The 25,518-nt window shown below is 45.0% G+C and overlaps 1 protein-coding gene across 2 annotated transcripts in view; it reads right to left on the minus strand.

Annotated features, from left to right (window-relative positions):
- The window catches only part of LOC144695070 (kinesin-like protein KIF20B), a 122,914-nt gene that overhangs the window by 25,018 nt on the left and 72,378 nt on the right, over positions 1–25,518 (minus strand). For both annotated transcript variants that reach the window (XM_078565984.1, XM_078565983.1), the window contains exons 20-22: positions 14,089–15,292; positions 7,297–7,435; positions 2,766–2,888 (exon numbers count right to left, since the gene is read on the minus strand). In XM_078565984.1, coding sequence (XP_078422110.1) covers positions 2,766–2,888; positions 7,297–7,435; positions 14,089–15,292 — 1,466 coding nt within the window. The remainder of the gene's footprint in view (positions 1–2,765; positions 2,889–7,296; positions 7,436–14,088; positions 15,293–25,518) is intronic.

The following is a 25,518-nucleotide window of genomic DNA, read 5'->3' on the forward strand; positions in this document are numbered from 1 at the left end:
AAGGAATCTTGGTGAGCTGCTGTGGTGTACCTTGTAGATGGTACAGTGCTACCCTGTAAATGGTATAGTGCTGCCACTATGTGTCAGTGGTGGAGAGAGTGGATATTGAAGATGGTGGATGGGGTGTCAGTTAAGCAGTCTGCTTTGCCCTGGATGACATCGAGGTTCTTGAGCTGCACTCATCCAGGCAAGTGGAAAGTATTCCATCACACTCCAGATAAGTACCTTGTAGACGCTCGCAAGCTTTGAGGGGGGGGTGGGGGGCGTCAGAAGGCAGGTTACTCTCTGCAGAATTCCCAGCCTCGGACCTGCTCTTGTAGGCATAGTATTTGTTTGGCTGGTCCAGTTCAGTTTCTGGTCAATGGTAACCCCTCAGGATGTAGATAGCGTGGGATTCAGCAATGGTAATGCCATTGAATGTCATGGGGAGATAGTTAGATTCTGTCCTGTTGGAGATGTCATTACCTGGCATTTGAGTGGCAAGTAACATTCAGGCCACACATCAGCCTAAGCCTGAATGTTGTCCAGGTCTTGCTGCTTATGAGCACGGACTGCTTAAGTTTCTGAGGAGTTGTGAAACATTGTGCAGCAGTGAACATCCCCACTTCTGTCCTTATTTATGAAGCAGCTGAAGATGGTTGGGCCCAGAGCCCTACCCTGAGGAACTCCAGCAGTGATGCCCTGGAACTGAAATGATTGACTTCCAACAACCACAACCATCTTCTTTTGTGCTAGGTATGACTCCAACCTGCATTAGCTGAATTGCAATAAATAAATGGTCAAATGTAGCAAGCATCCTGTGGTGCAATGATTGATAATGAGGCTGCCACTAATACAGGCTCATAGTGTGGCCACGATGGAGAAGTGACAAAGTGCATGGCTCTGTTTGCAGTGGAAGAGAGCTCAAATCGCAAGAGAAAGATGACAGACTAGGAGAGATATGCCATTTCTTTATGAACCAACTTCAGTGGCAGTGAGGCAGCGCTGGAGTTAAGCAGCTTTGGAGGCAGGACAGCTTGTCATTCATGAAGAGACAGGTATGGAGCACTAACGCAAGCGAATAACCTAATGGAAGAGGCCACAAAACCTTCTGGCGAGCAGTAACTATAGTACTCCTACAGCCATCACTGAACAGAGGGCAGCAAGGAGGAAATGTTGGAATTCACAGCGCCCTCATATCACACCTCTCTCTCTTCCAGGTTAAGTAGAACATGAAGCAACACTCTGTGGAGGCGCTTGGCATCTCAGAAAAGGAAGAAAAATCTGGAGGCAGCATCACATCATTCCAGCACATCCTCCATCAGTGCAGATACTAATGTAGATGAGAATTTGAACATATTTATGAACCATTCAGCCTGAGCAGCTCAGGGAGACAGTGACAGTTGCAGCCACTCTCACTGGGGACTGTAGAAGAGCACAGCAATGCTTAGCTTCAGACTAATGGCATGCCTTTGGAGTCAGCTGCTGTTGTTATGCCACCTCTGCCTCAGTGCTTGGACTCTGCATAGGAATAAGGAGGCACGTCTTCAGTATTGTAGCCCTGGTCGCAGGGTATCCATCCATCCATGAAGACGAACAGGCAAGCGGAAAGCTCTAGTACCTGGGACTACCTTAGACAGTAGGGATCATAACAGTTCCCAGAAACCTTGCACAAAGCTGAAGGATCCATTTTATGGTGGTCATAAACTATTTGTACATTGAGCGAGCGGAAGCCCTGCCTGTTGAAAATCTGCATGACCACATGTGTGCAGTCAGTTACACACTGCACCTTGGGAAAGCCAGTGATGACCCTAAATCCTGCCACCTGCTCTGCCTGACTGAATTAGTGAAAACCTCATGTAGTGGCCGGCGATCTTGAATGTGACATCCTTGACCAACTTGATGCAGTAATAGATTGGGAAATCCCAGTTGTCTCCAGAGGCTGCCTGAAATGATCCCAAGGTGTACAAGTTAAGCGGCACTATGACTTTCACAACCACAAGCAATGGGTGCCCACCACTTCCCATCAGGTTCGCATCCTTCTCCATCATAGCACACAGCTCCGGCACTGCCTCCCTGGATGGCACAGTCTTTGGTGACACTGATGCTCCAACATCTGCAGGAAACAGAACCTCTGTAGGTGCGTAGCGTACCCTGCACACGAGACTGGTTGCGTGCCAATTGATACCAATTAATGGGTTCCTTAACAGGCTCAATTGTGGTCTCCACTTGGCAGCCCAGTTGCCTCCGGGGAATTTCAACAGCAGCAAGAACACTTCGGGCTTCAATCCCAATACATTCCGTCATTGTGCCAGTCCACTTGTGTCTCAGCCCACATCCTAGGTGCGAGAGAAAATTCCACCCTAAGGTCGGGGTTTTCCAGCCCTGTCACAGGCAGCACCCCAGCCAGAAGTCCGTTGGCTTGCAGCGGGACCAGAAGATCGCAGTGGCAGGCGGGTGCGGAAAATCCCGCCATAAATGTGTATAAAAGGACAGGAGACTCTTAGCAAAGCTTTGAAGAAAGGACATTGTACATATTGATTGAAGAAAAGGTCACTCAGCTTCAAAGTTTGAGAACCAATAGAATTCTAGAAACAAGACCAAAGACCTTCAACAAAATTAATGTAATAACGTACAAGAGGAAAAGGACAGTATAAACAGCAACTGAAGATCGCTTTCCAATTATATTGTTAACGATTAGAGAGAATCCACAATCAGGTTATAGATTTGTATCTCATCCTCATATAGCCATTCAGAGCAGCATTTATTTAAAAAGTAGTTACTACCTTCTTAAACTGTTGGATCATCCGTTCTTTAGTCTCAAGATCTTGAGTCATTTGATTCTTCATTCTCTCAAGTTCCTGAACTTTGTTTCTCAGAGACCTTTCTTCTTCACGTTTTGTGGAAATCTGAAAATTTGAAAAGTGAACAGTGGCAGAGGACTTTTGTTTAACTAAAGTTAGAAATAAGGAATAAATGAATCAATCATCTAACCTACATCCATTGTGTTATATTTCCTGAGGAAATTGGGAGACTAAGATAATTGGTTCATATAACCACCATTGCTGGAAATAAACCAAGTCACAAACAATTTCCCACCATTTCTTTTGGCAACTATGTTTCCTCATATATACAGGTCCAAAGCATTAAAAAAATTACCTAGTTTCTTTGAAAATCCATCCACTGAGTTTTGTCATAGAAGACAGAAGATGATATCTAGGACACTTGAGTATTGCTCTTTTTGAGTAGTAGTATTGTTTTGGAGTTCCAATTTTTTTGGGCGTTATGCAAGTAACTTTAATCTGCTGAAAAAGGCATCAGCCCAATGAAAGAATATATTGACTTTGCAACTGAAAATGTACTAGAAAACCATTAATTTCATAGAATCTTACTGAATAGAAAGAGGCAATTTAGTCTGTTATTTTGTGCAATTTAGTCCCACTCCCCAGCTTTTAACATATAACTATACAAATTGGTTCAATGCCTTAAAGGAAAAAGTTTCTATGGAATGTTATGTTCCAGATCTTACCCACTCTGAGTGAAATGTCTCATTTCCCCTCTGCTTTTTCCAAATTATTTCAGGACACTGAATAAGTTGCCAGGGGAAAATAGAGCACAAGGGAGAAACTATCAAAATCCATTAGAATTCTGAATACCTTTGTTAAGTCTTCTCCATAACCTCCACTGCTCGAAAGAAAACAATCTCTGTTTAGCCAATATTTTCACATAACCAAAACACCTTTGTTTGACTTTATACACTTTCCTAGCCACATTCTCAAGTTGACCTGCCACCTTTGAAGTTTGTGAAAATGCACACCCTTCCTCAAAATAGTCTCATTTAGATTGTACATCATCTCCATATAGTGAGCACGGTGGTAGCAGACTTCTGAAGACTGGAAGTAGGCAGATGCAATTTAATTAAGGTAATTTTGAGCTGATGTACTTTGGGAGCAAGGTGAGTCTAAGAATCTGGGAGAATGGACAGATTAACATAGCATACAAAGCAAGGGAAGATATGACCATCATAGATGTATTTTTACTGGATGAACAAGATGCCATATCAAATCAATTCTGTTCCCCAATAAAAGAAAATACAAATTGGTGATAAGGTATTGCAAAACCATCATGTTTTCACCCTGGATGTCTAATACCTCTACACCTCCATCCCCTACCATGGTGGCCTGAGGGCTCTCAATTTCTTCCTTGAATGGATGCCTAGTCCCTGTCCACACCAATACCTTCCCCATTCAGCTGAGCTTGTCATTGACCAATTTCTCCTTTGACTCCACTGACATCTGCCAAATAAAAACGGGAACCTATATGGATCCTAGCGATGCCCGTCTTTTCATGGGATTTGTGGAACATTCTTTGTTCCAGTCCAAATTAGATATCCTCTCTCATTTCTGTATCAATGTTATTTCCTCTTTCCACGCTGAACTGGAAAATTCCAGCAACTTTGCTTCTAATTATCCCTGACCGTCATATGGTGTACCTCTTGGAGAGAATGTGTAAGCTGGCTAAAAAAAGTTCTAAAACCTGGAAAGTTGTGTGAAAATCTGAGATGCTAAAGAGCTGGGTGTTTTCCCAGAAGTGGCCAAACCGTGAATCGGGTGTTATTGGTTGATCGGTTGAAAAGGGACTCTTGAAAGCTACATAGCCACCATCGGGGCTGTCTGAACCCAAGGGAGAGGGGGTTCGTAGAAGTGGGCCTTGCTGATGATAATCGTACCCGCAGAATTCAAAGACAAAAGCTACAGAGCTGCTGACCTATTCTTCCTGAATGAAGAGGAGCATATTGCGGAACTGTGCAGCTACATGGCGCCACATGCAGGGAGTGATGTGAATGCTTGTGTGCGACTGTTGGTCAGACACATTTCACGTGAACAGGTCCTGCAGACCTCACCAAGGAACACTTTTTGTACATGATTGACAACAAGACTGACAATTCTTGAATCATGTCAGAACTCGCCCATTTGTAAACTTCATAACCCATGTTCAAAGGAAATATGCCCAAGATTGGCAGTATCAAAAATCTAGCAAAGTCATAATAAGTAGTGATGGAAATTAGGACTGTGTAAAAAAAATGCAAAATAAGGTAAACATTGAGTTACTTCATTCAAAAAGCTGTTTATTTAACAAACACAACAGAGAAGTTTGTACGGTATACTAAATAATTAAAAGCAGTTGCATTTCCTTGTGTATCAGCGAATGCAAGTATCAAAAGTTTAAAGGAAAGGATATCAGGAAGAGCTGTTTTGTTAATCAAACTAGAGGGGAGCTCTGAATAAAAGCCCTAGAACCTAACATTCAGTAATATTAAATATTTAAAGATTATGTTAAATTTCTTTGAGTTTTATAGTATTTTTTATAATTATAAAAGTCCATGCCCTATTCAGACAATATTTCTGATCAAAAGAATTTCCTCAGGGAGAATGATTGCATCAGTGCCTTATCTAAAATATAAAATAAATAATTCCTATTTTATCAAAACTTTGAATTATTCCTCCAGCTATGAAGAAAATATTAAAAGTGATCAAAAACTGAGTGAAACTGGAAGCCATATAACTGGTTTGGGTACTCTTAATAAAAATATTTAAATGTGCAAACTGCTATAACAGTACATTTTTAAAAAAATTATTCTTTCACGGGATGTGGGTGTTGCTGGCACTTATTGCCCACCCTTAATTGCCCTCAAGGAGGTGGTGGTGAGCTGCCTTCTTGTTAGGAAGGGAGTTCCAGGATTTTTAACCAGCAACAGTTAGAGAATGGTGATATAGTTCCAAGACAAGATGGTGTGCTGCTTGGTGGGGAGCTTGCAGGTGGTGCTGTTCCCATGTGCCCGCTGCCCTTGTCCTTCTAAGCGGTAGAGGTTGTGGGTTTGGAAAGTGCTGTCGAAGGAGACTTGGTGAGTTGCTGAAGTATATCTTGTAGATAGTACACACTGCTGCGGTGATAGAGGGAATGAACGCTGAAGGTGTTAGGTGCCAATCAAGCAGGCTGCTTTGTCCTGGGTGGTGTCAAGCTTCTCAAATGTTGTTGGAACTGTACTCATATAGGCAAGTGGAGAGTATTCAATCACTCCCCTGGCTAGTGCCTTGCAGATGGTGGACAAGCTTTGGGGAGTCAGGTGGTAAGTTACTTGCCACAGAATTCCCAGCCTCTGACCTGCTCTTGTAGCCACAGTATTTAATACGCTGGCCCAGTTCAGTTTCTGGTCAATGGTAACTCCTAAGATGGTGATAGTGGGAGATACAGCTAAGGTAATGCCATTGAATGTCAAGGGGCACAAGTTAGGTTTGCTCTTGCTGGAGATGGTCATTGCCTGGCACTTGTGCGGATTGAATGTTATTTGTCACTTATCAGCCCAAGCCTGAATGTTGCCCAGGTCTTGCTGCATATGGACATTGACTGTTTCAGTATCTGAGTCGCAAATGGTGCTGAATATTATGCATTCATCAGTGAACATCCTCACCTCTGACCTTATAATGGATGGAAGGTCATTGATGAAGCATCTGAAGGTGGTTGGGCCCACCCCCTGCCGCACCGCTCCCCCACTGCCGCACCGCTACCCCCTCTTGACATCACCCACTCCCTCCCGCACGTCTGCCGACACATGCTCATCTTCATCCTCCCACACCCCTGACACATGTTCACTTGTCCTCTCCCGCACCCTCCGAAACATGCTCATTTTCATTAGCCCCATCCCCGCACCCCTGACATATGCCCACAATACCCCACCCCTAGCTAAACACTGCCCAAAACAATGGTTGAAGCAGAACAGCAAACTGAGAGTGCTCCCACAAAGCCATTTCTAAACTATTGGAAGTTCCTGGTTCCAGCATCAATCGGCTCCGCAGAACCTCCAATGCCATTGTGACCATTGCAAGTGTCTCAGCGTTCATTGCTATTAGGGTCAGAAGATCTGGGCAATTAATTTTACAGGACCACAGGAAAAGCCACAAGAGTATAAATCGGTTATTATTTAAATTAGATAACTGCTCTGCAGAATTAGCCACAATAGATAGCAACAATGAATGAAATAGCACCACTACAAGTATAATTCATAGAACGGAACAGATGCAAAAGGATCTCATGGTAACTAAAAATCACTCAAGTTCTTGATTTCCTAAATAAAATAAGTGTGCAAATTACAATGTAATAGGCAAAATTTTATGGCCATCCTACCCATTCTGACTCCTCCTACGTTTCGTTCAGCACCATTTCCACACAATACATTTAGCAGTCTTTTCTCTTTCCAGCATTCTGTTTATATTTTGGGTTAACAGCATTTGTTTTATTTTCAACAATAGAACTCACCTCCTTCTCTACCTGTTGCATCTGCTTCTTGGCATCTATGTATTTTTCCTTGAGATCACTATATTCCTCAACTTTCCTCTGCAGGTCATCTGTCAATCTTTGATATTTTGAAGCACCATCAGATAGCTCAGTCCTCAGCCTTTGATACAGCAAACAAAATTAAACTTGATAAGAAAATTTATACAAAGGGAACAAATAAACCTGTGATAACTGCAAAAAGCATGATATTAGACAAAGCCCAGGTAATTACATACCTGCTCCTAATATTTGTATAACAAGGGTAGCCATATGGCAGTTTTCCAGGGATCAATGAAACTTACAAAAAGGGCATCATCCATATTAAGCGATTATACTACAAGTTTGCATCTGAATTTACACTTGCTAATATAAATTTGACATCAAGGCCTCTTGTGTCAGCATTACAGAAGCCGGGAGCTTGTAAAATAGTGGCCATGCTACTTCCTATGCAGTTTGCATGACACAAGCATGTTATGTATGTACCAAAAGAATGCAGAGTGGGCATTTAGCTGCACAAGGAGCCAATCCTTACCACCACCACTCCCCCACCTCCCGCCCCCAACCCCACACTAGCACTATTATAAAGGATCACCATGAGCCAGTTTCGCTGCTTTTGACTTTTTGTTGCAACAGAGAGTGGAAGGACTGTGTTTAACATTGCACATCTGGCCATCTCATCTCCAGTTATTTTGTTTCAGCACCCAGTATACGCACCAATAGGACACTGTGGCCAATCCATCTTGGGATCAGCTAATTTCTTCAGAACCAAAATTATTATTTTTAGTTATTGCTATCAGCTGTTCCACATCTTCCTTTAGTAAAACTATGTTCACAGTTCCACAATCAATATTAATATCTCGCATAAATTCATTTTCCACTGTTAGACTCCATCATCTGTGGTCCTACATTCTCCAAGCATTTTTTTAAACTTGAATGCGTAAATATAAGATGTTACTATTTCTTTTCTTATTACTGCAAACCTTTCCCCCAACCCGCCATATTCCCTTTTAGCTGTTCTAATCTCTCATTTCACCACCATAGTACTCCTCCAGATCCTTCACTAAATTCACTATTATTGGCTTACTTTACCTACCCTGGGAAATACCTCCATTGGGTGGCGCTGTGTAGAAAAAGTGCTGATCAATAGTTCAAGAGAATTCTTCTTAAAATTCAGGCAATAGAATATCACATTAGAATAGGTTTCAATTAACTCCTCTAACTGTCTATTCTTATTCAAGATAAATATAGTTTGTGGACACATGGAATCAGAGATCAAGATTTTTTTTGCAGATGCTTTATATTTTTCATACTTAAGTATTACAGACCACAGTATGGGCCATTTTATTATTGTTATCAATGGTTTACAAATTGAAAGTCACCTTCCCATATTCATTTTTAAAACGTACAAGCTTTGAACTTTGTTAGAGGTTAGGACCTGTTAGCAAAGTTAATCTCCCCATGCTACATTTTCTTGTTAGAGAACAACAGCAATTCAAGAAGGGAAATACAAATTTCATAAACCAATCATATTCCAAGTCTCAATATCTGACAAGCCACAATACCTTTAAACTACAAAAAGGTTCAATTTCAAGCCAGCAGGGTGAATCGGGGCAAAAATAACATTCCAAAAGAAGAATACTGAAGGATTACCATGCAGCTAAAACAGGTAACAAAAAGTTAGATTAAGGTCTGCTTTCAGGAATTGCTGGAAAATATTAACCACAAAAGTTTCAAAGAATTTAAGAACTTTTCTGTTTTTTTTAAACACAAGATTATAGTAAAAGCAAAATACTACGGATGCTGGAAATCTGAAACAAAAACAGAAAATGCTGGAAAAACTCAGCAGGTCGAACAGCATCTATGGAGAGAAAAAAAAAGTTAACGTTTCGAGTCCTTATGACTCGAAACGTTAACTCTTTTTTTGTCTCCATAGATGCTGTTAGACCTGCTGAGTTTTACCAGCATTTTCTGTTCTTGTAAAAGATTATAAGCCAGAATTTTCTCGTGGGCACGCAGAGGTAGGTCCAGCACTTGGACACGTAAAATGATGCGCAGCGACGTCGGGCGAGCATCCCACCACTGCACGCCATTGTGATATTTAGGTGTGCGGGCGCGCAATAATTAATGATCCACTTAAGGCCCTTGAGGCAGCAATTGTAGGGGATTTTGAGGCACATGCGATCTTCAGGATATCACACGGGTGCAACAGGCAGGCGGGTAGGCCACATTTGTATAAACCTCATCCACGGGCGGGATAAGAGGGTTGAGCGTTATTTGTCAGACATTTAATGCTTAAAGTTACTGCTACTTGCCTGTGTGAGCTGGAATACTTCAAAACTCTTCACAGCTGCTTGGACAGGAGTAACAGCCTTCAAGTCAGGACTCTGAGTCAACATCATTTCTGGGGCTTGCTGGTTTCAGGAAGCCTTCCCTTAGCCTGGGAATGGGAGTTGTGCTACCACTGGAGGCACCTCCTCTGAGGACGAAGGGAGGGCCAGAAGCGGGAGGAGGTCAGGAGTCCATATTCAACCTCTTGGGGAGCCACCTTTAGGAGAAGAGGCGCAAGCACAAGGGGCTCAGGGCTAACAGGAAGTCCAAGGCGAAAGGGGCTGCAGAAGACGCCACTATCCTGCTGCCAGGGCTTTTGGCGGCAAAGCAGCTACCTCAATATGTCTGAGGTGTAGTGCCGAAGGAGGCTCCGTCTCTCAAGGGAGACAGTCACCTCCATCTGTCAGATGATCTACGCCTGAGATCTGCGCCAACTGTGTGCAAGGGCACCCCATGCCAGCGGCGTTGAAGGTCACGGCTGCCTTCAACTTCTATGCCTCCGGCTCTTTCCAGATGTCGGTGGGTGATCGTGGCAGGGTCTCCCAGTCAGCTGTCCACACGTGTCAAACAGGTGACAGACGCTCTGTTCAGGTGTGCATTGACTTTCATCCACTACCGCTGGGACTGGGCCAGCCAGCCAGAGCGAGCCAGAGGTTTTGCTGCAATTGCTGGCTTCCCCCGCTCCAGGGTGCAATCAACTGCACACGTGGCCATTAAGGCGCCAGTGGGTGAGCCTGGTGCCTTCGTCAACAGGAAGAGATTCCACTCCTTGAATGTACAGATAGTGTGTGATCACAAGATGCAGATTCTGCAAGTCTGTAAGGTACCCAGGCAGCTCACATGACACTTACATCCTCAGACACTCCCAGGTGCCGAGACTCTTCAGTGTTCCAGACCGGCTGGATGGATGGCTGCTCGGTGACAAGAGCTATGCCCTAAAAGGTGGCTCCTGACGCCCCACCGCCATCCAAGAACAGAGGCCGAGCAGCAGTACAACAGGATCCAGGCCTCCACAAGGGCTGTGGTGGAGAGAACCATTGGTCTTCTCAAGATGCGCTTCCGATGCCTGGACTGTTCAGAGGGCGCACTCCAATACCTCCCCAGATCATGTGTTGCTGATAGTGGTTGCATGTTCCGCTTTCCACAATCTGGCGCTGGAAAGGGGCCATGCAGTAGACAAAGACGAAGTAGACACAGTAGCTCCGGCTGCACACGATGAGCCCAGCAGTGAGTCCGAGGATGAGCACGCACAGGAGAATGCTGAGGGGGTAGACGCTGACCTGGGCAAACTACAGGGGGGCAGGGACACCCGGGAGGCTTTAACCCAACGAACCTTCAGCTAGCACACCACAGATGGACCTCCAACACAAGCCAGGGCTGCAGGCTTCATACTTGACACCTGAGTGCAAAATCTGCGTGGGTAGGAACATTAACTAAAGGCCTTGTCAATAAAGCTCAATGTCAAACAACTCACTCATGACATCATGGGTTCCCAGGGAGTCACCCTGAGCCATGCTCACACATCAAAATTTAATGATTTAACAAAATGAAGTTCAGAAAAAAATCATTACAAAAGGTGTTATGCATCACACCAAGTGATCATGAACTAATAGCAGGGCAACATAAAATCACCAGTGAGGAAACTGTGGTGTGCCTAAGGCGCCTTAAGTTTATGCTTGCAGGTGCTACGTCTAGGTACTCCCCCTCACTGGCACTGGTATCTGAGACAGCCTGCTCACTCTGTCCTGTTGGCCTTGATGACCTTGGCGGATGTCCTCTGGCCCGTGGAGCCTTTGATAGCCCCGCCCGGGAGGGAGGGGCCAATTCCACAACTGGCATCTTCCCAGTCGCCGCAGCCTCATGGGATCCCAAGGTCAGAGGGGCGGAGGAACTGCTGCCCTCATCCGGAGTGCCCCAAAAGGAGCCCACAGAGGCGACAGGTAGCTGCTGCGCCATGAGGTCACTTCGGACCTCCCTGCTCACTGTAGATGGATGGGCACTGAGCTGGGATACTTGGTGCCCAAACCATCTCCCACACTGGCACTGGCCATCTGAGGTCAATGCCGGTCCGAGCGCAACCCCAGGAAGCCCTGATTGCTCTCCTGGAGGAGCCTCTCCACGAGAGTCGCCACTCCCTCCATGGAGGAAGCATGACGCTCGGTCATGAGGCTCATTGCATTGGTGATGCTCCGCGTGGACTCCTCCAGCACAGAGACCATGCCACGCATAGCCTCATGTATCTCCTCCAGATCCTCCCGCATACCCTGCTGCACTTCCAGCATCTGCTGCCTCACGGAAGACTCCAGAGGCACATCATCAGCCACCAAGCAGGCGCCTGGTCCCCTGCAGTCCTCCGACTGCCGGCGCCATGGGCACTCTCTGTCTCCACCCACACCTCAAGTGAATGTAAAGTGCCCTCACCGCTGTGCCCTGGGGCACTAGCCGATGATCTAATTCCCACCGAGGTGCTAGTATCTGCGCTGGTGCCTGCCTGGCAAAGATGACGTGACACTGGTGAGTCCAGTTGTTCAGGGCCCTCAGGTGTGAGAGGCGGCCCCTCTGCCGTCTCCTCCCAGCCCTGCTCCGGTGATGCTGAAAGGTAGATCAAGGACATTTGATTAGTTAAAGTGGAGATAATGTCAATGTGCATGTCTGTCCCCCAGATCAGTATGCACTCATCCTTCCATAATCAATGGTCAACCCATGTTGCAAACTTCAATCACTGAGCATTCAGCAATGCCATGGCTGCTAGGACACACATGGTGACCTCAGTGCTCGGCAAACATACCTCCCTGTGGCACCCCAGCCTCACCGCCACCGGTGGACCTGGGCTCATGGCTCCTCTCCAGATCCATCGCCTCCTGCTTGTATCTAATCAAGATGGCCAACTGGGCCTGGCCTCCGCCAGTCCGCATCCACTTGGCAGCATTGTGTGCAGTCTTCTTCTGAAAAGGAGAGAAGAGCATTGATTAGTCCACCCTGTACCTGGATTCCCATTGCATCCATGCCACCGCAACCAGAGTGGAACATTTAAGGGCTCCAGTGCTTCGTCACCCTGCAGCTGCCGCACACTCAGACAAAGAAGCCAGAGCTGAACCCCCCTTGCCCACATGCTGCCTCTATCACATTTGGCACCACACAGTCTAACCTTGCAATGCAAGTAGGCACAAGCATGTGGAACGCCAAGGGCAGCAGATAGATTGGTGCCCTGCCAACTGGAAGCTCCCCTCCCTGACTATGTCAGCACTCTGACTTTGACATGCTTCGCAGTGCCAGCACTGTGCCTAGGTGCAGATCCTTGAGGTTGCCCCCAAAACAGTATGCTGGGTGTCAGTGTCACACATGCTGCGGGTGCAGAACCCATCTCAGCAGAGCCCTCTCAGGGTGAACTAGGCATGGGCAATATCTGCTGACCACCCAGCAAGGGAAACATGCTGTGAAGGAGTCAATGCTGTAACGGCACTCAGGGTTTTGGGGGAGGGAGGGCCTTGGGGGGAAAAGGCTACCGGCTTTATTAAGTGACCTCTGCCAACATGGTACTCACCCTTTCCGAGCACAAGAGGTCGTTCAATCGCTTGCGGCACTGGACCCACGTGTGTGTGGGAGCTGAATATCACTGCCACCTCCTCCCAGGCACGTTTGGTCAGGCGAGGTGGCCTTCACCTCCCGTCTCTCAGAACGAGGGCCTCCCGCTGTGCTGCCACTTCCTCCAGGAGGGCAGGTAGGCACTCATCGGAAAACCAAGGGGCACACTGCCCCGCTGCCCTACCCTCCGACCTGGTCTGTTCCGCTTCCCTGCCCTCTGGCCTGGCCTGCTCCGCTGCCCTGCCCTCCGGCCTGGCTTGCTCTCCAGCAGCGCTCTGGTGAGCTCCCCTACTGACCATTGTGATCAGCCTTTGCAAAGCTGCCAGCGCTTCATTTAAACAGGCCGCCGGGTTGCCATTGCACTCCCGCTGCCGCCCAACCACTCCCGCTATCCTCGGGAGTCGTGCATTACACTGGACGGGCCTTAATTGGCCAGCCCGCGTAAAATGGCGGCACGGACCCGATCGCGGGCGGCGATTGGCTCCGCGCCCACCCGGCCTGACCGACATGAGGAAAATTCTCCCCATAGTGTTTTGCTAGGTACCTGTTGTGATTGCTTAACTGTGTTGACTACTGAGCTAACATGCCAGTACTGTCAAGATTAGCATCAGAACTATAAATAACAATTTTTTTTTAATGTACACTAGTTGCAAAAATTAAATGATCCAGATGAATTAAGGCACACCTTTAAATTAGTGATTTTAAACAATAGCATGAAGAGAATGTAATGCAATATCAAAGTAATATATCCCTTACCCTCAGTAATAATCAAACTAGCCAAATTTAATGGTCACCATCTCCAAATAGTAGTACAGAATTATGTATGCTATATTTGCAAATCAAGTAAGGCAGAGTACTTACTGGACCAATTCTAAAAGTCTGCTTTCTAGTTCTTCTTCCTTCTTGGATAAGAGTTCCTTTACAACATGCCGATCATTTTGGACCTGTCCGACTTCTTCCTTAAATCTAATCTCTTGCAGTTTCAGGTCACCAACACATTTTTCTAAGTCATGAAATTTCTTTTCTGTGCATTTTAAATTACTTTGCAAATCAGCAATAATGCTATTCTTATCTTTCAATTGTTCTTCAAGTGTAGTTAAAATGCCTTCACTTTTTAAGATTTCTAACTCCTGAACTTTTATTTTGTGTTGGTAATCCTCAATCTCTTTTTGAAATGTTTCAATATTTTCTTTGTTTTGTATTAAAGTCTGCATTTTACTTTCAGTTTCTTCAAATTTTGTTTTCAACTGCTGGAGGTGAGCATCTTTTTCTTGAAGCAAATTCTGAGTTAAAGCTGCATTTGCTTTTAGTTCAGTACATTCAGTCTGGAGATCTGCTCTTTGTTTTTTCGAGGCCTCAAGCTTTGCCTCCAGGTCTTGAATTTGTTGGCTTTTTTGGGAGGACACTTTTACTATATGCTCACACTCCTTCTGCAGTGTTTCAATTGTCTTTCGGAAGTGACCACTGTCCCGTTTTTGCGCTGCATCCTTCGCATTATCAAGTTCTTCTTTCAGCGCAGACAGCTGTTTCTGTAAAGATTCAATTTCAGTTGTTTTCTTCAGAGACTCTCTATTTGCCTTTTCTAGAAGATCCTTGATGTTTTTTAGTTCCACGGCATTTAAGTCAGATTCCTTTTGGAAATAATTTAGCTTGCTTATTTTATCTTCCAAAGCTTTATTTTGCAGTTCTCTCTGTGCTATTTCACACCTCCCTAACTCTATCTCTAGGTGAAGCTGTTTAGTTTGTTCCGTTTGTTGCTCATTCAATTCCTTCTCAAATTTAGAATGTTGATTTGCATTCTCTTTGGTTAGTTTGAAAATGGTCTCAGCCGAAGAAGCTAGCTCTAATTGAAGCATTTCTACCCGTTTACTCAGCCCTTCCTTTGAGATTCTCTCATTGTTGAGATCCTCTTTAGCTATAGCTAACTGACCATCTAAGGACTGCAACTTTTCTTTTAATGACGTCAATGCCCTTTCTTTATCAAATAGTTCCTTTCTTATTCCTTTAACTCTCTCTTCTAGAGCTTTCACATTGATGCAGTTGTACGCCTCTTTGTTATTTGGGCCTATAAAAAGGAAAAACAAAATGTTCAAGTAATTTTTGTTCATTAAAATTTACAGAAGCAAATATAATTTTCTGTTTGGCAACCAAACAGCAAATAAAACATACAAAACTTTATCATCCGGTGCAATGTATTTTATGAAATTTTAAAGTTAAGTGTACTTTTCAAAGCTTTTTTCACACTAAACAATATGCACACATTGCTTTGCTGAAATTTAGTTAACCCACAGGTTTTCACACTAAGGTCCAAAGACCTAATAGAAGGGTAAGCAGGGAGCACAGGTTTCTGAGCTAAGTATACCAGACCCAAAAGCATCTTTAGAATTTTGTATTCTAGACTGTTATTTCACTAAGTTATCTCTTTGTGTATGAAGAGAAATAATTTTCTAAAATGAAATTGTGCTACGACTAAAAAGCACTGCTATGTGCTCAAGTAGAACATAGATGACAAGGTGTTTTTTCAAATATCATAAGCTCCAAGCAATCAACCACAGACGTGCTGCCAGTCTGCTCATCACAGCAATAATGCACCAAGCACTACCACCATGCTAAATGGGATAGATTACAAACAGATCCAGAAACTCAAGACTGGTCATCCACGAGGCACTGTGGGCCATTAGCAGCAGCATGGTAAAAATCTGTAACCTCATGGCCCGGCATACCCCCAACTCTACCATTACCAACAAGCCAGGGTATCACCCCTGGTTCAATGAAGAATGCAGGAGGACATGCCAGAGGTAGGACTAGGCATACCTAAAAATGAGGTGTCAACCTGGTAAAGCTATAACACAGGACTACTTGCCAAACAGCATAAGAAGCAAGTGATAGACAGAACTAAGCTATTCCACAACCAACGGTTCAGATCTAAGCTCTGCTATCCTGCCGTATCCAGTCATGAATGGTGGTGGACAATTAAACAACTCATTGGATGAGGAGGCTCCACTAATATCCCTATCCTCAATGATGTAGGAGCCCAGCACATCAGTGCAAAACATAAGGCCGAAGCATTCGCAACAATCAACAGCCAGAAAGTGCCAACTGGATGATCCATCTCAGCCTCCTCTGGAGGCCCCCAGCATCACAGGTGCCAGTCTTGAGCCAATTCGATTCACTCCACTGGATGCTACAAAGGCTATGAGCCCTGACAACATTCTGGCAATAGTACTAAAGATTTGTGCTCCAGAACTTGCCACACCCCTAGCCAAGCCGTTCCAGCACAGCTACAACACTGGCATCTACCCGGCTATGTGGAAAATTGCCCTTGTGTGGCCTGTACACAAAAAGCAGGACAAATCCAACCTGTTCAATTATCGCCCCATCAGTCAACTCTCGATCATCAGTAAAGTGATGGAAGGGGTCATCAACAGTGCTATCAAGCGGCACTTGCTTAGCAATAAACTGCCAACTGACGCTCTGTTTGGGTTCAGCCAGGGTCACTCAGCTTCTGACCTCATTACAGCCTTGGTTGAACAAAAGAGCTAAACTCCACAGGTGAGGTAGAGTGACTGCCCTTGGCATCAAGGCAGCATTTGACCGAGTGTGGCATCAAGGAGCCCTAGCAAAGCTGGAGTCAATGAGAATCAGGAGGAAAACTCTCCGCTGGTTGGAGTCATATCTAGCACAAAGGAAGATGGTTGTGGTTGTTGGAGGTCAATCATCTCAGCTCCAGAACATCTCTGCAGGAGATCTTCAGGGTAGCGTCCTAGACCCAACCATCTTCAGCTACTTCATCAATGACCTTCCTTCCATCATAAGGTCAGAAGTGGGAATGTTCACTGATGATTGCACAATGATCAGCACCATCCGTGACGAACATAATAGGAACATAAGAAATAGAAACATAGTAGACCATTCGGTCCCTTGAGCCCGCCCGCAATTCAATATGATCATGGCTGACCTTTCTACATTGCCATCTAACCCCGATAACCGTTGATCCACCTCTGCCTTAAAAATATTCAATGACCCCCACCTCCACTGCCTTCTGAGGCAGAGAGTTCCAAAGTTGCACAACCCTCAGAAAAAATTTCTCCTCATCTCTGTCCTAAAAGGACGACCCTTAATTTTAAAACAGTGCCCCCTAGTTCTGGGCTCACCCACAAGAGGAAACATCCTTTCACTGTCCACCATGTCAAGGCCGTTCAGGATCTTGAAACGTCAATCAAATCGCCCCTCAATCTTCTAAACTCCAATGGAAACAAGCCCGGTCTGTCCAACTTTTCCTCATAAAACAGCCCACTCATTCCAGGTATCAATCTAGTAAACCTCTTTTGAATGGCCTCCCATGCATTTACATCCTCCTTAAATAAGGCGGATCAAAACTGCACAGTATTCAAGGTGCGGTCTCACCAATGCCCTGTATAACTGAAGCATAACATCCTTATTTTTATGTTCAATCCATCTCAGAAAAAGGATAGCACTCCATTAGCCTTCTTAATGATTTGCTGTACCTCAATACTAACATTTTGTGACTCATGTACTAGAACACCTAGATCCCTTGCATCTCAGAATTATGCAGCCGTTCTCCAAAGTGAATAACTTCACATTTTCCCACATTAAACACCATTTGCCAGATCTTTGGCCACTCACTCAACCTATCTATATCCATCTGCAACCTCATGTCCTCTTCACAATATACTTTCCCACCTATCTTTGTATCATCTGCAAATTTAGCTACCATGTCTTCACTCCCCTCATCTAAGTCATTGAAGTAAATCATAAAAAGTTGAGGCCCCAGTACATACCTTTGTGGCACTCTATCCATCACATCCTGCTAATCCGAAAAAGGCCCATTTATGCCTACTCTGCTTTCTGCCAGCCAGCCAACCTTTTATCCATGCTAAAATCTTACCCCTACACCATGCGCTTTTATTTTCCTTAATAACCTTTGATGTGCTACCTTATCAAATGCCTTCTGGAAATCCAAGTACAGTCCGTCTACAGGCTCTCCTTTATCCACTGCGCATTTATTCCTTCAAAAAATTCCAATAAATCGGTTAAACATGATTTTCCTTTCACAAAACCATGCTGACTCTTTCCGATTGCCTTAAGCTCCTCTAAGTGCCCAGCTATAACTTCCTTAATGATCAAATCTAATAACTTCCCCATGACAGACATCAAGCTACCTGGCCTACAGTTTCCTGTTTTCTGTCTCCCCTCCCTTCTTGAATAGAGGGGTTATATTTGCTACTTTCCAGTCTGATGGAACCTTTCCAGAATCTAGCAAATTTTGGAAAATTAACACCAGCGCATCAACTACCTCGTTAGTTTTCTCTTTTAAGACCCTAGCATGTAATCCATCAGGACTTGGAGGTTTGCCAGCTCACAGCTCCATCAATCTGCTCAGTACCATTTGCCTAGTGATTTCAATTTACCAAGTTCCTCTCCCTTTCATCTGTCACTCTCTAGTGGACAAACACTCACTTTACTTACTCTTTTCCTTTTCAAATACATGTAGAAACTCTTGCTATCTGTTTTTACATTTCTAGCTAGCTTCCTCTCATGTTCTAATTTTCTTTCTACCGTTCTTTATATTCTGTCCAATCATCTGTCCTGCTGCTCATCTTTGTAGAGTTTTTTGCTTTTTCCTTAAATTTGATGCTTTCCTTACCTTCTTTAGTTAACCACAGATGATGGGTCCTCCCCTTAGAATTTTTCTTTATAATAGGAATGTACTTATTCTGAACACTCTGAAATATCCCCTTAAATGTTTGCCACTGCTTCTCTTTTGATCTATCCTCCAGCCAAGTTTCCCAGCTCACTTCAGCTAGTTCAGCTTTCATCCCCACATAGTTGCCCTTCTTTAAGTTTAAGATACTAGTCTTAGACCCACTCTTCTCCTTTTCAAATTGGATGTAAAATTCGATTGTATTGTGGTCACTGTTACCTAGGGGTGCCTTTACTCTGAGGTCATTAATTAATCCTGTCACGTTACACAATACCAAGTTTAACTTGTTCTCTAGTTGGTTCCAGAATGTGCTGATCTAAGAAACTCTCTCAAAAGCATTCTAAGAACTCTTCATCCAGGCTACTACTGCCAAATTGATTTTTCTAGTTGAGGTGTAGATTAAAATCACCCATGATTATTGCCATCCCTTTATCACCAAGGTACAATATTTTTTCTTGAATTTTTTGTCCTACACTGTGGCTACTGTTAGGGGGCCTGGAGACCACTCCCACTAATGACTTTTATCGCCTACTATTCCTCATTTCCACCCAAACTGATTCTAAATCCTGATTTCCTGAACCAAGGTCATCTCTAACTATTGTACCAATGCCTTCTTTGATTCTGTGCTACCACTCCACCTTTGCCTAGCTTCCTATTCTTCTTGAAAGTCATGTACCCCTCAATATTAAGGACCCAATCTTTGTCGTCCTGCAGCCACGTCTCCATAATTGCCATCAGATCATATTTATTTACTTCAATATGCTAACAATTCATTTACTTTGTTATTAATGCTATGCATATTCAGATAGCGGGCCTTCAGTTTTTTACCTTTTTACTACTTTTGTTACATTTGTAACATCTAGTCTTGACTATTGATGTTTTCTTAGCTTTCTTCTCCCTGTCCCTTCCTGCCATGCTTTGACCTTCATTTCTCATATTACTATTTTGCTCTCCTGTCTTGACACTACACCCTGAATTGCTACCTCTACCCAAGCTTGATCCTCACCCTTCTAGTTTCGTTTAAAGCTCTTTCTACTTCCTTATTTACGGTTCGACAGTTACAGGATCAACAGTTATGCGATTTATGAGGACACGCATCCCAGCGCGGAACAGGTGTAAACTGTCCCAACGGTACAGCCCCCACTTTCCCCAGTACTGATGCCAGTGCCCCACAAATCGGAACCCACTTCTCCCACATCAGTCTTTGAGCTACGCATTCATCTCTCGAATCATATTTGCCCTACGCCAATTTGCATGTGGCTCACGTAAAAATCCAGAAATTGCTTTCCTAGGTACCTATGTCATTGGTGCCTACATGGACCACCAACAACTGGATCTTCCTCCTCCCACTGCAAGTTCCTCTCCAGCCCTGAGCAGATGTCCTGAACCCTGGCACCGGGCAGACAATATAGCTGTCTGGACTCTCGCTCTTTGCTGCAGAGAACGGTATCAATCCCCCTCACTATACTATCCTGAACTACCACTACATTCCTTTTTGCTTCCTCCCCCCCACCCACCCCCGCTTGAACAGCTTCCTGTAGCACAGTGCCATGGCCAGTCAGTTTATCCGCCTTGCAGAACATGCTTTCATCCACACATGGTGTGAGCACCTCAAACCTGCTTGATAACTGCAAATTCTGAGGCTCCTCCACCACTCTCTGCTCGGTCCCATTACCTGCCTCACTGACAGTCACATCCTCCTGTCCCTCACTGCTAACCAAAACAGATAACACTCTTCTAAGAGGTGTGACTGTCTTCTGGAACAAACTGTCCAGTTATTCCTCCCCCTCCCTTGTGTTGTGCAGTGTCTGCATTTCGGCTTCCAGATCAATAATTCTGAACCGGAATTCCTGCAGATCTGTGTGTTAAGGATCGCCTTGGCGTCCAAAAACTCCCACATCCCACAGCTGCAACATAACAACTGTCCTCCATTATTTAGTTAATTTATTTTATTTTCTTCCTATGTATGCTACAATTTACTGTTTATTGAACGCTAGTGCCACTGACAACTAAAGGTTATATGCTTCTTAACTACAAGGTATGTGTTTTAGATGTTTGTTTAAATCACTTTTTTTTATTGCTTTTTAAATCTTTATTGTTTTATTTTAATTTTAAAGTTTTTACATTTTGGTTTATTATTTTAAAGTTTTAGTTCTTTTTATTTATAGATCTACCTGAACTCGCCTGCCCTAGGCTGGTTTCTCACACACTGTCCCTTAGACTGAGCATTTACCTGCCAATCAACTACCTTCCTGTGACATCACGGATGCCTTTTCTCTCTTTCCTCGACTGCAGCCTCACAGCTCACTCCTCAGCTCCCATCTGTTTCCCGTAAGTACGCTGTTACTCCCAGCAAGGTAGGCCCCTCTGCAATCACTGGTCTGTATTTATAGACGCTCCTCAGGTCCCAACTGTCTCCCATAGGTCCGCTCCACTCCTCTCCGACTCCCACCCACGACTCAGATACTGAAGCAGTACATGTCCATATGCAGCAAGACCTGGACAATATCCAGGCTTGGGCTAACAAGTGGCAAGTAACATTCATGGCACAAGTGCCAGGCAATGACCACCTCCAACAAGAGTGAGTCAAACCATCGCCTCTTGACATTCAATAGCATTACCATCACTAAATCCCCCACTAACAACATCCTGGGGGGTTACCAATGACCAGAAACTAAACTGGACTAGCCATATAAATACTGTGGCTACAAGAGAAGGTCAGAGGCTAGGAATCTACAGTGAGTAGCTCACCTCCTGACTCCCCAAAGGCTATCTACAAGGCACAAATCAGGAGTGTGATGGAATACTCTCCACTTGCCTGGATGAGTGCAGCTCCAACAACACTCAAAAAGCTTGACACCATCCAGGACAAAGCAGCCCGCTTGATTGGCACCCCTTCCACAAACATTCACTCCCTCCACCACTGAAGAACAGTGGCAGCAGCGTGTATCATCTACAAGCTGCACTGCAGAAACTCATCAAGGCTCCTTATTCAGCACCTTCCAAACCCACGACCACAACCATCTAGAAGGTCAAAGGCAGTAGATAAACAGGAACACCACCATCTGGAATTTCTCCTTCAAGCCAATCACCATCCTGATTTGGAAATATATTGCCGTTCCTTCACTGTTGCTGGGTCAAAATCCTGCAGCTCCCTCCTTAACAGCGCTGTGGGTGTACCTACACCACATGGAATGCAGTGGTTCAAGGCGGCAGCTCACCACCACCTTCTCAAGGGCAATTAGGGATGGCAATAAATGCTGGCTGAGCCAGCAACGACCACATCCCATAGATGAATTTTAAAAAAAGCATTTCCACAAATTTTTCATGGCTCTTCAAAAAAATGTGCCACAAAACTGGGAAACTAATCAGTCTTCAGAGAAGTTAGTTATATTGGTAGAAATCATCCGGTCTCTGGTTCATTATAGGTTGGATGCAAGTTGGGAGATGTGCATCAGGATCCTGCAGAAATTCTAATGTGCACATGTGCTGAAATTGCTTGGGAAGTTAACTTCTGATGGTCTGATTTGCACTATCCTGGACCCTTTGCAAAAAAGTCTCCAACACTTAGTTATCAGAGACTTGGCTCAGATACATGGAACTTATTATAATTTGCTACTATAAAAATGAGTAGAGGAGGAACCTGGAGCCAGTCTTTCCTCAGCACCGGGTTTTGTGAAAAACCCAGGAACAAAGGCAGGGACTGCCTTTTTCGCTCCCAGTCACACGTGGAAACCATTTATGTATATTTAAGATAATGCCCTAACCTTTTCTCAATTAGTAACATCTGCTCTCACTTACAACTAGAGTAGGTGAGGTGATAGTGTAGCGATTGGACTAGTAATCCAGAGACCCAGGGTAATGCTCTGGGGACCTGGGTTCGAATCCCGCCATGGCAGATGGTGGAAATTGAATCCAAAGTCTAATGATGATTGTTGTAAAAATCCATCTGGTTTACTAATGTCCATTTGGGAAGGAAATCTGCCACCCTTACCTGGTTTGGCCTACATGTGACTCCAGACCCACGGCAATGTGGTTGACCAATGCCCTCTGAAATGGCCTGGCAAGCCACTCAAGTGCATCAAAATGCTACAAAGTCTCAAAAAAGGACAGACACATTGACCTAGGCACCGGATACAATAACAGCAAACTCAGCCCTGTTGACCCTGCAAAATCCTCCTTACTAACATCTGGGGGGGTAGTGCCAAAATTAGGAGAACTGTCTCAGACTAGTCAAACAACAGCCTGACATAGTCACCCTCATGGAATCATGTCTTACAGATGATGTCCCAGACATCACCACCACTGCTGGGTCTATCCTGTCCCACCAGCAGGACAGAGATGGCGGGACAGTGATGTACAGTCGGGAGGGAGTTGTCCCGGGAGTCCTCAAACTACGGACCCCATAAAGCCTCATGGCATCAAGTCAAACATGGGCAAGGAAACCTCCTGCTCATTACCATGTACTGGCCTCCAGCAGCTGATGAATCAGTGCTGCTCCATGTTGAGCGCCACTTGGAGGAAGCACTGAGGGTGGCAAGGGCACAGAATCACAGAATGTACTCTGGGTGAGGGACTTCAACGTCCATCACCAAGAGTGGCTCAGCAGCACCACTAGCAACCGAGCTGGCAGAGTCCTAAAGGATATGAATGCTAAACTGGGGCTGCGGCAGGTGATGAGGGAACCAACAAGGCAGAAAAACATACTTGACCTCATCCTTATCAACCTACCTGCCGCAGATGCATCTGTCCATGACAGTATTGGTAGGAGTGACCACCACACAGTCCTTATGGAGACGAAGTCTGCCTTCACATTGAGGATACCCTCCATCATATTGTGTGGCACTACCACTGCTAAATGGGATAGATTTCGAACAGATCTAGCAACTCAAGATTGGGTATCCATGAGGCGCTGTGGCTATCAGCAGCAACAGAATTGTATTCTAACACAATCTGTAACCTCATGGCCTAGCATATCCCCCACTCTACCATTACCATCAAGGTAGGTGATCAACCCTAGTTCAATGAAGTGTGGAGGACGACATGTCAGGAGCAGCACAAAGCTTACCTAAAAATGAGATGTCAAACTGGTAAAGCTATAACACAGGATGACTTGCATGCCAAACAGCATAATCAGCAAGTGATGGACAGTGCTAAGTGATCCCACAAGCGATCTGAGCTCTGCAGTCCTGCCACATCCAGTCGTGAACAGTGGTGGACAATTAAAGAACTCATTGGAGGGGGAGACTCCACAAATATCCCCATCCTCAATGATGGGGGAGCCCAGCATATCAGTGCAAACAATGAGGCTGAAACATTTGCTACAATCTTCTTCCAGAAGTGCCAAGTGGATGATCCATCTCAGCCTCCTCCAGAGGTCCCCAGCCTCAGGATGCCAGTCTTCAGCCAATTCGATTCACTCTACGTGACATCAAGAAATGACTGAAGGCACTCGATACTGCAAAGGTTATGGGCCCTGACAATATTCCAGCAATAGTACTGAAGACTTGCACTCCAGAACTTTCCACGCCCTTAGCCAAGCTGTTCCAGTACAGCTACAACACTGGCATCTACCAGGCTATGTGGAAAATTGCCCACATATGTCCTGTACGCAAAAAGCAGGACAAATCCGACCTGGCCAATTACCGCCCCATCAGTCTACTCTCCATCACCAGTAAAATAATGGAAGGGGTCATCAATAGTGCTATCAAGCGGCATTTGCTTAGCAATAACCTGCTCACTGATGCCCAATTTGGGTTCTGCCAGGGCCACTCAGCTCCTGACCTCATTACAGCCTTGGTTCAAACATGGACCAACATGGTTCAAACAAAGAGCTGAACTCCCGAGGTGAGGCGAGAGTGACTGCCCTTGACATCAAGGCTACAATATCAAGGCCTGGGCTGACAACTGGCAAGTAACATTCGTGCCACATGAGTGCCAGGCAATGACCATCTCCAACAGGAGAGAACCTAACCATCACCTCTGGATGTTCAATGGCATTACCATCACTGAATACCCCCCACTATCAACATCCTGGGGGTTACCATTGACCTGAAACTGAACTGGACTAGTCATATAAATACTGTGGCTAGATCAGAGGCTAGAAACCCTGCGATGAATAACTCACCTCCTGGCTTTCCAAAGCCTGTCCACCATCTACAAGGCACAAGTCAGGAGTGTGATGGAATACTTCCCACTTGCCTGGTTGAGTGCAACTTCCAGAACACTCAAGGAGCTTGACACCATCTAGGACAAAGTAGCCCGCTTGATTGGCACCACGTCCACAAAAATTCACTTTCTCCACCACTGACACACAGTAGTAGCAGTGTGTACCATCTACAAGTTGTATTGCAGGAATTCAAAAAGGCTCCTTAGACAGCACCTTCCAATCTCATGACCCCTACCATCTAGAAGGACAAAGGCAGCAGATAGATGGGAACACCACCAGCTGGAAGTTCCCCTCCAAGTCACTCACTAGCCTGACTTGGAAATATATCACCCTTCCTTCAATGCTGCTGGGTCAAAATCCTGGAACTCTCTTCCTAACAGCACTGTGGGTGTGCCTA

Source organism: Cetorhinus maximus, chromosome 20, assembly GCF_964194155.1.
Source record: "Cetorhinus maximus chromosome 20, sCetMax3.hap1.1, whole genome shotgun sequence".
NCBI classification, from domain to species: Eukaryota; Metazoa; Chordata; class Chondrichthyes; order Lamniformes; family Cetorhinidae; genus Cetorhinus; species Cetorhinus maximus.